Below are 14,620 nucleotides of genomic sequence, written 5' to 3'. Positions count from 1 at the left end.
CAACGAATGTAGGTTTTTTGTGGTCCAGGGGACGGAATTTTCATCTTTGACGCAAGCTATGATGTAATTGAACGCAACAATAATACAAGCAACACTTTCATTGACCCCTTGTCATGTTGGGTTAGGTTTGCCTTCGCGAATTGTTTGTTTACAAACACGACGTGCTGAGCATGCTGGGAAGTGGGAAATAGGTTTGGGATAATAGAGTGTTAGATTGCATAGAGAGAAAAGTCCTAATGGCCGCCATATTGATTTTGCTTTATCCTTCTGTTAATTAAAATGTTGTAGACCCATATCAGAGGGTAACCAGAAACGCCAATAACATTGGATGTTTACGAGTACACATCTCGTAAACTAAGGTTTCACCAACGAAACAATGACATCCTGTCCCAAGCGAGTTAACGCTGTAAACAGATATACACTTGTGTCAAAACTTCTTAACTGAGTCCTACGCAGGTTGTACGAGACAAAAAAAAAAAAAAAAAAAAAAAAAAAAAGTACAAGCAAAAAACAGTAAAATGTGTTCGAAAATTTGCCGTCAAGTTATTTACATTCTATCACTGCTGGATTCCTGCACTTTTTCTTTGTACTATAACTTCCTATTTAGGACAAATATAACCGTTGTATTACTGATTTATTGGTATGGGCATTAAAAAAACTTTTGCATGTTTATTACCAACAGATAAATACATAATTACGCATTCTCATCATACCTAGAGATCCCCCTCTAAGTTTCTCTTCTAATTATGTACTTCCCAAAGGATATTCTGTGGCCCATAGTTTTATACACCCGGCAAACTCTGAATGAGTCTACGTGTAGGGAGAGAGTTTGTGTTGACGGTCTGATGACCGTTCTACTTTTTTCATGCCAACGTTCATCCTTCTAGCAGTCATGGGTGAACTAACAGGTATTACTGTGGTGGCTGTCCTCTTATCTTGGTATTACTGTGGTGGTGGTGATGGTTTTATGCCAGCACGGGCTCTTGCTCACAGAGCAGCCCGTAGGTCATATGAACATTTTGCAGGTGGAAAGGTGTATTGTAAGGATATGAGGTGAGCCTTTATTATGATCTCAATGGAATATGCAGGTGAAATGGTATGATCTACAAAAGTGAAAGGAAAGGTGAACAGGCAAGGTTACAAAATCCTTTAAACCCTAAGGTTAGTAGCGAGTCCGAGATAGCCAGTAAGGAAATAGAAAAAGTTATCGTCGTAGAAAAACGGGGGAAAAAAGGTGTCTTACTCTATGGAGTTCTAGTGCCATATTTCATTATTCGAGGATGGGGAAAAAAAGCACCTATCGTTAGCGATAGAGATCGGTGAGAGAAAAATGAAAAATTATCAGTTTTAGAAACCGCAAAACAAACTTAGCAACAGCTTAATCGGTAGTTTGAATGACAGTTGAAGAATTCGGTCGTTAGACGTGAGGCTGTCGAAAACGGAGGGGAAGGGAAGATAGTTGGTGTAGTTAACAACTAACAGGCGGTGGAGGTGATCTCGGTTCGAGATCATCTGAGAGACTAATCTCTACATCCTGGACTTCGTGAAGGATTGCAGCTAAGTGTTGTTCTTCATCCCTTTTATCCAGAAATTACTGTTGCTTTCATCCGATTAGTACCGTTCTGCCGTTGTCTGACATCTTTAACCAGGTATTACTGTACTGTCTGTCAACTTTAACCAGGTATTTCTGTTCTGTCTGTCCCTTTTATCCTGGCATTACTGTGGTGACTGTTCCTTTTATCGAGGTATGCTGTCTGTTCCCTTTAACCGTGTATTACTGTACTGCCTGTTGTCTGTTCGTTTAACCAGGTATTACTGTACTGCCTGTCCATTTTATCCAGGTATTTCTATATTAGTGGGCTGTCTATCCCTTGCATCCAGATATTAATGTGATAACTGTCCCTTTCATCCAGATATTGTGGTAACTGTCCCTTTTATCTAAGTATTACTATGATGACTGGCCCTTTTATCCATGTATTACTGTCCGTCCCCTCTATCCAGGTATTACTGTAGTGACTGTCCCATAGTTTATTTACCACATAAGTTACAAAGGGAAGGGGATAGGGGTACGGGTTCGAAACCTACCCTATTACCGAAGTTGAGTCATTTGATGGCCACACACCAAATTTTGTCTAGATCGGTCGAGCGGTTCAGATTTCTATAGTGCACAAATGTACACACACACACAAACTAACTTTTGTATGCAAGATGACAGAGATAACTTACATGTATTACAGCATATGGCCAGATCATTTTTATAAGATAGAATACGTACAGTGGGCATCACATGGTATGTTATAGGATAATATTTGTCTTTGGGTAATTGTTGATAGTAAACATATTTCTGTAACAGAAAAAACAAGCCAAATAACGAAAATTGCAATTATACCTATTTGACTTGTAGCTTAGACGGTAAATAATTTATTGTTATACTTAGAAAGTGTCAGGTCTCGTGCATGAATACAAAAGTTATTGTAAGAATTTTTTTCTTACCAATTAAAACAAGGAGGTACTTACATACAGGTAATTAAAAACTTCCATTAACTGCTTGCTTACACTTTTTAACGTTCATACACCATAGCTAGCACTTACTACATACTCAGAAAGTGTTAAGTCTCATGTATGAATAATACAAAAGATATTGTAAGAATTTTTTTATTACCAATAAAAACATGGAGGCACTTACATACAAGTAATAAAAACTCAACCGCTTGCTTACACTTTTAAACGTTACATAAAATTTTATTGTTATACCTAGAAAGTGTCAAGTCTCATGTATGAATACAAATGTTATTGTTAGAATGTTTTTTTTTTTTACCAATAAAAACATGGAGGCACTTACATACATGTTAATATAAACTTCCACTTAACTGCTTGATTACACTTTTAAACGCTCATGCAAAGAGATTAAGTCTTAAAAAGCCTTTACGAAAAGTAGAAAACGTCTATACATTCATACACGACTCGGAAGAACCTCATTCTTTAAAATATACAAGGAAACGTTTTTTTTAGATCACAAATATTCGTATGAACAAGGCTTAAACATGCTATGACACTTCTGTGATTCAAAGTAACAAAACTCGTATTTGAATTACATAATGAATGAAGAGTTCAGGACGTGAACGTTTGAATCTGCTCGAGAGTACTTTACCAGAAATATACAAAATATATACATAACAGAATAACTTAGTAGGTCTATGTACAACACATTACAAGGCGTTCATGAATCAATGCATATCGACAAATCGCTCCAGTCGAGGATGCACCACGTCCTTGTATTTGATGCCATGTTTCCGAACGGCAGCCGCGGCCAGACATTGCAGGGAAGTGTGGCGGACTGGGTTCACTAACTGGTGCGGCTTCTCCCCATGGAAGACCCTCAAGTTCACGAAGCTTAGCCCTTCCTTATTCACGGCGTCCAAGTGGCCGCCCGCTGAGAGCAAAGCATCCAGTATCTCTCGGGGGCACACTTCATTCATGCCAAGGGCGTGGAGTGGTGTGTTGCGGTCATGATCCATCGCGCAAGGATCGGCTCCAGTTTCCAGCAGGACGTTTACAACTTCTAGACTGGGGAAGGTCGAGACCACAGGCGTACCAGTACGGAAGATGAAACCGACAGCGCAGGCCAAATGCAGAAGAGCCCGGCCTGCGGAATCTCTGGGATCTAATTTGACTAACCTGTACACTAACCTTTTCACTGCTAGCAGCTGGGCAGATGAAATAGAAGGTTCAAACTTTGACAGGACCAAAATCAAATGCATTGCCATGGGGATGACACGATCAAGGTAATGGAAGTACGCATATCGGCTGGCGGAGGTAATTTCATGCGCCATCGTAATTTCTACTTCCTTGCAGCAGTTTCCGAACAGGCGCAGGATATCCTCGAAATACATATTATCGTGGAATTCTTGATCCCTGAGGACCATAGATGTGAATAGATCGGTCAGAGCCGTGAGGAAGAGGAGCCTCCTGAGGTCTAGTGATTCCAGAGCCTTCTGGTGAGCTTCCAGGGTGCGCATCCAGAGGACGACGCATTGCTCGACATCTCCAGCAGCAGAGAACTTATCCCCTTTGCGTCGTATGTCGTTATACGCGGCATGATGCGTGTAACCCAGCAGCCTGACCCTCACCAGCATCGACTGGATCGCAATTCCGTCTCGGCTGAAACTTATCTCTTCCAGTTGCTGGGGCGTCGTCACTTCCTGGAAATACTGGCTGAAGCGAGGATCGTCGGCCTCTGTGTTGACTGGGATATCATTGTCACGCCTAGAGGGATATTACGAGAGACTTTCATTAGTATGATAATATTCTATGCCTTCCTCTCCTGTTAATGCAAAGTTCCATGAGCACTATCATGAGCAGAGCAAAAAAAATCGATATCATGAGTTATTGAAGAAGCACAATATGACTATCTGTGATGTTCAGTTGCTAAATAAAAGGAGTCCTATGCGATACACATCAGGGAATACTAGATACGAGATTGAACTATGCAGCATGCCGGTTAGAAAGAAAAAAAAAACATTATTTTCACCTGATGGAAAACAATACATAATATTCGAATACAAAATGTATGACAGCCTATACTCTGGGAAAATTAAAACTTATCTCTCACCTCGCATTCATGGCCCTTTCCCAGTACATGACAGCTCTGGCCACATCCCTCCTGTTGTCAGCAAAGGTCGCACCAAGAAGCTCCAAAGCCTTGATCCTGTCTTCCTGGGAGATCAGCTCCCTTCTGGAAATCATGTACTCGACGACGTGAGCATGTCCTTTTAAGCTAGCACTGAGTAAAGGTGTTTCGCCTGAGAAGAGAAGGCAGCGGATCAGTCATGACGTAAACAAATTATTTCTCGTCTGTGGTCAAAATATGCCTTCCGTTTTTATCTACTGTTTTACAGTTTTATGAGACCGTAACTGCTCCACAAATTACAAAGACAAAACTGATAGTTGCGGTGTCCCCGCTCCAAGTAGAAAGGAATTTTATATGCAAAACTGAATAACAAACTCCTTAAGCTAAACTCACCGAAAATATCAGGAGTGATGTATGCATAATGATCCAGCAACAACTTAACTGCTTCGAGGTGACCATTTTCGGCGCATTCATGCAAAGCAGTTATCCCGTCTATCCTCTGCTTGTCCACATCGGCCCCGATTTCAATGAGGTATCTGACCAACACTGGATTACCTCTATTGCATGCCCGCATCAGGGATGTGCTTCCGAGTGCATTAGTCTGATCAAGGTCTGAAAATAGGTCAGTGAATGAATACTCAAAATCTAAGATGAATTTCGATGTGTTTCACTTTATGTCAAAGATAGTCTCACTTCCCTCGTCATGGTGATCAATCTTAAAACTAGCGGTTACTGCTGTGACACTCACCTGCTCCATTCTCCACCAGGAGTCTGACGAGGTCGAGGCGTGCCTGGGAGCAGGCCGCGAACAACGTTGTGGTCTTGGATCTGGTTGTGGCGTTGACGTTGGCGCCCTTGGACACGAGGTAGTTTGCAACATCGAAATGACCTCCTACCACGGCAGCCCACAAAGCAGTAGCTCCAGTTTCATACACTTGGCTTCCAGCAACTGCCAAGAAACACGCTTACAGTTAGGTGTTTGAATAAATAGTGTGCCATCTTCTTCAGGCGAAGTTGCGATACATTACTACCCTAAATACTATTCTCTCTTGCATTTTGATACTTTTTTATATATTTGTAAAATTTAATTTATTATTTATTCATTTTTAATAAGTGGGAACTTCTTTCCAGATTTTCCTTTACCTCCTTTTACTTAACTAATACCATGTTCTTTGGAGGCTTGAATTTCAAGTCGACGGCCCTTGTGGCTAATTTTCTGAATAATAATAATAAAGTTGATTAACAAAATGAAGAAAAAAGTTGTCATCCATTGATGTCGCAATGCCATGGGACACTACAGTAGAAGAGAAAGAGAGAGAAAAGACTGATAAGTATCAAGACCTGAAAATAGAAATAAGGATATGGGATATGCAAGTCGGAATTGTACCCACAATCATAAGAACACTTGGCACGATCCCAAGATCACTGAAAAGGAGCCTAGAAAACTAGATGCCGAAGTACCCGTAGGACTCATGCAGAAGAGTGTGCTCCTGGAAACAACGCACATAGTGAGAAAAATGATGGATCCTAAGGAGGCAGGATGCAACCCGGAACCCCACATTATAAAAACCACCCAGTTGTATTTGGGAAAAATTGTGTAAAACCCCCAAAACAGACAAGAGGAATTAGTGTCTCACCTACGCCCTCTTCTTCAAGATTTGCATGGAAGACTTCGACGAGGAACTTGACGCAGTGCATGTGATCCAGCCTCGCTGCCCCGACCAGAAAGGAACCCCATGCGATACCCATGTTGTCGACACACGACACGATCCTTCGGCCACTGCAGCCTTGCATTATCTGAAAATAAGATGCAAGAATGAAAAGAAAAGTTATTTGAAAAAATGTACAACTCGAGAGTAAAGCTGTACAACAGTGGTCTAGTAAATTAGTCATTGAGCAGATATGATTTTGAATCCGGGTAAAATATAATCGCAGGAAAAAATTGGATATTAAAAAAGTCACAGGAAAAAATTCACAATTTTGGCTTCTAAAAAAGTCACATGAAAATTCAATCACGGGATAAAATTCACAATTTTGGATATAAAAAAGGTCATAGGAAAAAATTCACAATTTTGGCTTGTAAAAAAGGCATAGGAAAATTCACACTTTTGACTATTAAAAGAAGTCACAAATTTGGCTAGTGAAATAATCACAGGAAAAAAAGTCACTATTTTGGCTATTAAAAAGAGTCGCAGGATAAAAAAAATATGGACTTAAAAAGGGTCACAAATATGGCTACAGAAATAAATCACAGGGGAAAAAAAGTCACAATTTTGGCTAGTAAAAAAAAAAAAAATCACATTTTTAGTGGCTGATAATAGTTTTGGTCGAGCAAACAAAATTATTCAGGTCAGTCACAATTTATCTATGTGCCACAAACGTAATAAAACAGGAAAATCTTACATCGGGTATAAGCAGGCCAAACGTGAATTATATATATATATATATATATATATATATATATATATATATATATATATATATATATATATATATATATAATTATAAACAAAACACGCAAATCTTAAACTAAACAAAAGAAATAAATTGAAAAATAAACATATATTAGTTCACAAATTACATCTATGGAATATAAATTCATTTAACTATGCTCTTAGCATATGTTTACTTTGAAATTAAAGTGTAAACTGTCGTACAGGTGCACACACTGTGCTAGGATATGACCACTTTCAGAAAGTGAAGGGTAAATAATTATAATTAATTTACTGAATGACGTCATGCGGTGCGTATTGAGAAGTGAAACTACGAAGGACGAGAAGATTGACGCTAAAGAAATATTACGATTTAGAATATAACACTAAACAACTCGAACCGTTATTTGGCTCGACATTTATGGTTACTCATAATATATAATGCCATCATAGACACACACACACATATATATACATATATATATATACATATATATATGTTTATTTTTCACTTTATTTCTTTTGTTTAGTTTAACATTTTTTTTATTCTAGAATTTATTTCAACTCCGGATACATAATTTAATTTCATTCATTTATCTGATCAGCAAGTTGTCTATTTTAAAAAATGCCAGTTATCAGAAAACGGAAAAAGAATGAAAAAATCCGATTTCTAAAATTATTAAATCCAAAAATACAATATAGATAGGAAACTCTGTGTTTTTATGTGTATATGCATATGAGTAATTATTCACAGTAATAAATTTCTTCAAAGAAAAGAAAATTTTGAAATGATCCGATAAGAACATATATGCTGACTTTTGCTTTGAAAATTTAAAATCATAGGTGAACGTTGTAGAAAAACCTTGCAAAATATGCTATTAGTTTACATAAAAAATACATTATTACTATGAATAATCACTTCCGTGCATATCCACACACACACACACACAGTTTCCTATCTATTGGAATCTTGGATTTGATTATATTTGAAATCTGATTTTTAAAAAAATAAATTCTAAAATAACCAAATCTAGGAAGAGCATCTAAGGGCTGAACAGGGAAAAAATTTGTAAGCAAATAATTCTGTCACTAGTGTGTTCTGATAGATCCCTAGTATTATACACCCCCCCCCCCCCCCCCCTCCCCCCCCCCCCCCCAAAAAAAAAAAAGTCCGGGGCCCCTATTAGCCAAATTTTTAGATGGACAAAATTTTTAGGAGTTTGAAAAAAATTATCACGGCCGGGTCAGGTCAGGTAAGGCCATAGCAAATGAGACGATTTCTAATCTTAGAAATTCGCTGTGATCAAAATGACTTATCATCTTATTCATGCCAACTGATATTTCAAGAGCGGAAAACGTTAGGATTTATCTCATATATCGAACGTGAAAGTAGCGCACTTATGGAACTTTTTCGGGAACATTTTCAAAACCACGCAGCACCACCTTCGCAAATTGAGTAAAATATACATCATTATACACCATTATGCAGACAATGTATGGAGACGATTTTATATATTAATAATACAGCGAATCTGTTTTTAGAAAATGCTTATTAAGAAAAGTTGGAAAGACAAAATTCGGAAGAAATGCATTTTCAGGATTTTAAAATCAAACTTTGTCGAATCGTAGGTGCTATACTAATACAAAAAAGTATACATCATTATATATCATTACAAACTGAGTAAAATATACATCATTATAACCATTATACAGAATATGTATAGAGACAATTTTATATATTAATAGTGCACCGAAGCTGTTTTTAGAAAATGTCCATTAAAAAAGTTAGAAAGACAAAATTCGGAAAAAATTGCATTTTCAGGATTTTAAAATCAAACTTTGTCGAATCATAGATGCTATACTAATACAAAAAAGCATTCATCATTATATATCATTAAAAAGGCAATTTAATTTACTACAATTTCGTATATAGTAATTTATTTGATAAAATGCATCCTTTAGGAGTATAACGAGAAAATGTAAAATAAAAAGCGATTTCGGGCTGGTTTTTTGCCAACTCTAAACGAAAATTTTTTTAGAAAATGCCTATTTAAAAATTTCAAAGACAAAATTCGAAAAAATGCATCTTCAGGGTTTTAAATCAACCTTTGTTGAATCATAGGTACTATTCTAACAACGAAAAGTATACATCATTTATATCATTAGAAAGGTAATTTAACTTTCTACAAATTCGTATATAATAATGTTTTCGATAAAATGCACCATTTAGGAGTATAACGTGAAAATGTAAAATAAAAAGCGATTTCGGGGTGGATTTTTGCTCCCCTAAAAATATTTGATGAAGGAATGATCCGGTACAAATTTATTCCCGTGTCGACCCTTAGATTCTTTTCCTCTATGGAGTTTTAATTGGAAACCCTCTTCTAAACATACCACCTTGAGTAAGATATATATCATTATACACCATTATATAGAATTATTTTTATATTTTGATAGTGCGACGAAAACGTTTTCAGAAAATGCCTATTTTAAAAGTTAAAGGACAAAATTCGCAAAAAAATGCATTTGCGGGGTTTTAATATCAACCTTTGTTGAATCATAGGTACTATACTAACAAAGAAAAATATACTATTATACATCATTAGAAAGTTAAATTTATCTGCTTTAATTCGTATAAAGTAATGTCCTCGATAAAATGCACAGTTCAGGAGTATAAGCGAAAATATATAACAAAAAATTACTATTTCGGGCGAGGTTTTGTCCCCCAAAAATTTTGCTAGGGGCAGCGGACGTTTAGGATTTTTTTGGTGGGGGAGAGCTAAACTAGGGACCTATCAAAACACATTGGTGAAGGAATTATTTGGTTATATTTTTTTTTTTTTTTTTTTACCGATTCGGCCAGTTCTGATGCTAAAATTCCCTTACTAATCTTAAACTAAATAAAACTTAAAATATAAAGAAAAAATTCTAGAACGAAACAAGATGTAAATTCTAAAAGAAACTGAATGAGTTTTGATATTAAAGTATCCTGCCATTTATCGTAATGGTGTTTTGTTGTAGTCATCAGTCTTCTCATTGGTAATTAGCGAACCGAGGGACGGCATTCGACCAGAAATCAGTAGAATATCCATTGCAATTAAATCTCTGAAAACACAGCTTCACGAAAATTACCTACATTTATTATCGTCTAAATGAATATATCCTATTCCCTACTAAGCTTCAGTATTTAAAAAAAAAAATAAATAAATAAAAAAAAAAATAATTCCCTATTTGAGTTTTTCAGGCTGGTTAATAACTATTCGACCAGGGAGTTAACCTTAAAGAAAACTAGAAACTTATATTAATTAAAATTATTTTTATGCCAGGAAAAAAGCGTATTGGAAATAATTTGATGCCCAGAGAAAGCGGCGTATTTGAAAAAAATAATTTGATACCAGGAGAAACCCCACGACTTTCGAGAAAAGACTATTACACATCTGGTAACGCATTTATAGGCCCTACCCTTTCAAAAAGTGTTCTAGCACCACCTTCGCAAATTGAGTAAAATATACATCATTATGCAGACAATGTATGGAGACGATTTTATATATTAATAATGCAGCGAATCTGTTTTTAGAAAATGCTTTTTAAAAGAAGTTGGAAAGACAAAATTCGGAAGAAATGCATTTTCAGTATTTTAAAATCAAACTTTGTCGAATCATAGATACTATACTAATACAAAAAAGTATACATCATTATATATCATTACAAATTGAGTAAAATATACATCATTATACATCATTATACAGACAATGTATAGAGACAATTTTATGTATTAATAGTGCAGCGGAGCTCTTTTTAGAAAATGCCCATTAAAAAAGTTAGAAAGACAAAATTCGGAAAAATTGCATTTTCAGGATTTTAAAATCAAACTTTGTCGAATCATAGGTGCTATACTAATACAAAAAAAGCATTTATCATTATATATCATTAAAAAGGTAATTTAATTTACTACAATTTCTTATATAGTAATTTATTTGATAAAATGCATCCTTTGGGAGTATAACGAGAAAATGTAAAATAAAAAGCGATCTCGGGCTGGTTTTTTGCCAACCCTAAACGAAAATGTTTTTAGAAAATCACTACTCAAAAATTTAAAAGAAAATTCGAAAAAAATGCATCTTCAGGGTTTTAATATCAACCTTTGTTGAATCATAGGTACTATACTAACAACGAAAAGTATACATCATTATATATCATGAGAAAGGTAATTTAACTTTCTACAAATTCGTATATAATAATGTTTTCGATAAAATGCATTATTTAGGAGTATAACGAGAAAATGTAAAATAAAAAGCGATTTTGGGCTGGTTTTTTGCTAACTCTAAACGTAAATGTTTTTAGAAAATGTCTATTTAAAAATTTGCATAGGCAAAATTCGAAAAAATGCATCTTCAGGGTTTTAATATCAACCTTTGTTGAATCATAGGTACTATACTAACAACGAAAAGTATAAATCATTTTATATCATTAGAAAGGCAATTTAATTTTCTACAAAGTATATATAATAATGTTTTCGATAAAATGCACCATTTAGGAGTATAACGTGAAAATGTAAAATAAAAAGCGATTTCGTGGTGGATTTTTGCTCCCCTAAAAATATTTGATGAAGGAATGATCCGGTTACAAATTTATTCCCGTGTCGACCCTTAGATTCTTTTCGTCTATGGAGTTTTAATTGGAAACCCTCTTCTAACCATACCACCTTCACAAATTGAGTAAGATATATATCATTATACACCATTATATAGAATTATTTTTATATTTTGATAGTGCGACGAAAACGTTTTCAGAAAATGCCTATTTTAAAAGTTAAAAGACAAAATTCGCAAAAAAATGCATTTGCGGGGTTTTAATATCAACCTTTGTTGAATCATAGGTACTATACTAACAAAGAAAAATATACTTTATTATACATCATTAGAAAGGTAAATTTATCAGCTTTAATTCGAAGAAGATAATGTCCTCGATAAAATGCACAGTTCAGGAGTATAAGCGAAAATATAAAAAAAAAATTGCTATTTCGGGCGAGGTTTGGTCCCCCAAAAAATTTTGCTAGGGGCCGCGGATGTTCAGGATATTTGGGGGGGGCGGGGCTGTGGGGTGGGATCTAAACTAGGGACCTATCAAAACACATTGGTGAAGGAATTATTTGGTTACAAATTTTTTATTTTTACCGATTCGGCCAGTTCTGATGCTAAAATTCCCTTACTAATCTTAAACTAAACAAAAAAATAAAACTTAAAATATAAAGAAAAAATTCTAGAACGAAACAAGATGTAAATTCTAAAAGAAACTGAATGAGTTTTGATATTAAAGTATCCTGCCATTTATCGTAATGGTGTTTTGTTGTAGTCATCAGTCTTCTCATTGGTAATTAGCGAACCGAGGGACGGCATTCGACCAGAAATCAGTAGAATATCCATTGCAATTAAATCTCTGAAAACACAGCTTCACGAAAATTACCTATATTTATTATCGTCTAAATGAATATATCCTATTCCCTACTAAGTTTCAGTATTTAAAGAAAAAAAACAAAGTTACTTCCCTATTTGAGTTTTTCAGGTTGGTTAATAACTATTCGACCAAGGAGTTAACCTTGAAGTAAACAAGAAACTTATATTAAAATTATTTTTATGCCAGGAAAAAAGCGTATTAAAAATAATTTGATGCCCAGAGAAAGCGGCGTATTTAAAAAAATAATTTGATACCAGGAGAAACCCCACGACTTTCGAGAAAAGACTATTACACATCTGGTAACGCATTTATAGGCCCTACCCTTTCAAAAAATGTTCTAGCTAAGTCTCGGTTGACTCACTTCACTTCAGAAATAACTGTCTCAAAATATAAAATATAATATAACGTTATTTACCTGTGTGATGCATTGGAAATCAGCGGTACGTCTGTTCATTTTGACTTCTGGCTTTTCACTTCGTCAGCAGTGGGATGTCTCCTTCCTTCAAGGTCCTGGCTCCTCTGTAGATACAACTGTAGGGCGCTGGTGGACTGGGCTGGACAGACGTTCAATGTGTCTCGAGCGCGTGCAAGACAAGGACTGAATTTGGGTATCCTGCCCGCCTCTATTTATTAGGCCAGAATGCAGGATTTTGGAGGGAATGGGGTCAGAAGGATCTGAGGGGGGGTTTGTTACAATTTGAACCTGAAAATTCTAGAGGAACCGTTCTAAAAGGATTACGGATTCCCTCGGGTAGTCTAACCCTTCTTAGGGGGAGAGTGTGTATAGAGGCCTGCAGGATCCCCGGAGATTAACCATATGGTGACCCATTTTCACACGCGTTGTCATATATCACCTGCTTCGTTATTGTTTCTGTCTACAGAAAGCTTGAGTCAGTTGTTCTAAGGCATGTTGTAATATATTGGATTTTGCAATTCTACATCGGTTTTCAAAACGAAATTGAGATAATGTGGTAGTATATGCCGTACCATATTTGTTCTTTCATATGGAGTTATTTAACACTATTCTCCTTACATTTCATTACATTTCTATATATTTGTTAACTTAATCATTTATTTTCTATTATTTTTTCATAAGTGAGGTCTCTTCTTTCTGCATTTCCCTTTACCTCTACTTACTTCTTCCTAATGAACACCTTATTTTCGGAGCTTGAATAATAATTACAATAATAATATTTATTTATTATTATTATTATTATTATTATTATTATTATTATTATTATTATTATTATTATTATCATTATTATCAAGTATCTATATTGTATTTATCCATTGTTGTTAATGTCCTGGTTTATACGTTCTGCCTTTTGATTTATTTGCATAATTAAATGTATATTTATTCTCTCTCTCTTCTCTCCTCCCTTCTCCTCTCTCTCTCGTCATCACTCTCTCTCTCTATATATATCTATATAGTAGATATTAAGGTAGATAGATAGATTTATATACATATATAGTTAGGAGCTGGTTGATGATTTATAATTCTACTTCATTTAACATATGTATTGTCTCTCCATTCTTTTCCTCTGCTCAGAAAATATTTGCCTTGGGCCATCAGCCTCGGGACATTCATGGCCAGTCTTGCCTGGACATTGCTCGTGGCTATAGTTAATGGGCTCGGGCACACCCAAGGCTCTTAAGACCTAAACGTTTTGGGGTTGAAACCAAGGTTGAAACACCGCTATCTTGAATTCAAAATGTGAAACCTGGCCACCTGGAGAGAGCCAGGATTAACACTCAAAGTAAACTGCAGGACCCAATCCTTATTTTGGTAAAAGGATGTAAATAATTTTCGGTGCCCAGTCATTAGGGGAGGGAGGGGGATGGTTGGCTGGGGGTGGTGGGGGAGGGGGGAGTCCGAGAGGTGCTCAGTCGAATGCCTTGCGATATGACTATAACAAACTCAAGTCTATTGTTATGGCTAACTCGAAATTAAATTTCATTGATGTAACTAATTTCTTTATTCTACCAAATTATATATATCTAAATGTGTGTGTTTCTATAATATATATATATATATTATATATATATATATATAATATATATATATATATATAGTATAAATAATATATATTAATAAAGCCCC

At 35.5% G+C, this 14,620-nt stretch overlaps 2 protein-coding genes across 3 annotated transcripts in view; one reads left to right on the top strand and one right to left on the bottom strand.

Annotated features, from left to right (window-relative positions):
* Positions 1 to 14,620, top strand: part of LOC135196002 (protein fem-1 homolog C-like) — a 72,069-nt gene that overhangs the window by 15,344 nt on the left and 42,105 nt on the right. The gene's annotated exons all lie outside the window — the stretch shown is intronic.
* Positions 2,684 to 5,624, bottom strand: LOC135196000 (protein fem-1 homolog A-like). 2 transcript variants are annotated; one of them, XM_064222494.1, is made up of 4 exons: positions 5,379 to 5,624; positions 5,024 to 5,242; positions 4,613 to 4,802; positions 2,684 to 4,266 (listed from the first exon to the last, which is right to left on the bottom strand). In XM_064222494.1, the coding sequence occupies exons 2-4, from the start codon at positions 5,202 to 5,204 to the stop codon at positions 3,228 to 3,230; spliced, it is 1,410 nt and encodes a 469-aa protein (XP_064078564.1). In that variant the 5' UTR covers positions 5,205 to 5,242; positions 5,379 to 5,624; the 3' UTR covers positions 2,684 to 3,227. The 2 variants fall into 2 exon arrangements, with proteins under 2 accessions (XP_064078564.1, XP_064078565.1); XM_064222495.1 differs by having other exon boundaries at positions 5,024 to 5,624.

The sequence above is a fragment of the Macrobrachium nipponense genome, chromosome 17, assembly GCF_015104395.2.
Source record: "Macrobrachium nipponense isolate FS-2020 chromosome 17, ASM1510439v2, whole genome shotgun sequence".
NCBI lineage: Eukaryota > Metazoa > Arthropoda > Malacostraca > Decapoda > Palaemonidae > Macrobrachium > Macrobrachium nipponense.
The sequence above is the reverse complement of the archived record's forward strand: the minus strand, read 5'-3'. Positions and strand labels throughout refer to the sequence as shown.

What these genes read in the sequence shown, in the direction of transcription:
- LOC135196000 (XM_064222495.1), bottom strand. Translation starts at nt 5,204, where the DNA reads ATGCGGGCATGCAATAGAGGTAATCCAGTGTTGGTCAGATACCTCATT. An exon ending in CATCACTCCTGATATTTTCG is followed by an intron (nt 4,803 to 5,023) that starts GTGAGTTTAGCT and finishes TTCTCTTCTCAG; the next exon opens with GCGAAACACCTTTACTCAGT. An exon ending in GAAAGGGCCATGAATGCGAG is followed by an intron (nt 4,267 to 4,612) that starts GTGAGAGATAAG and finishes ATATCCCTCTAG; the next exon opens with GCGTGACAATGATATCCCAG.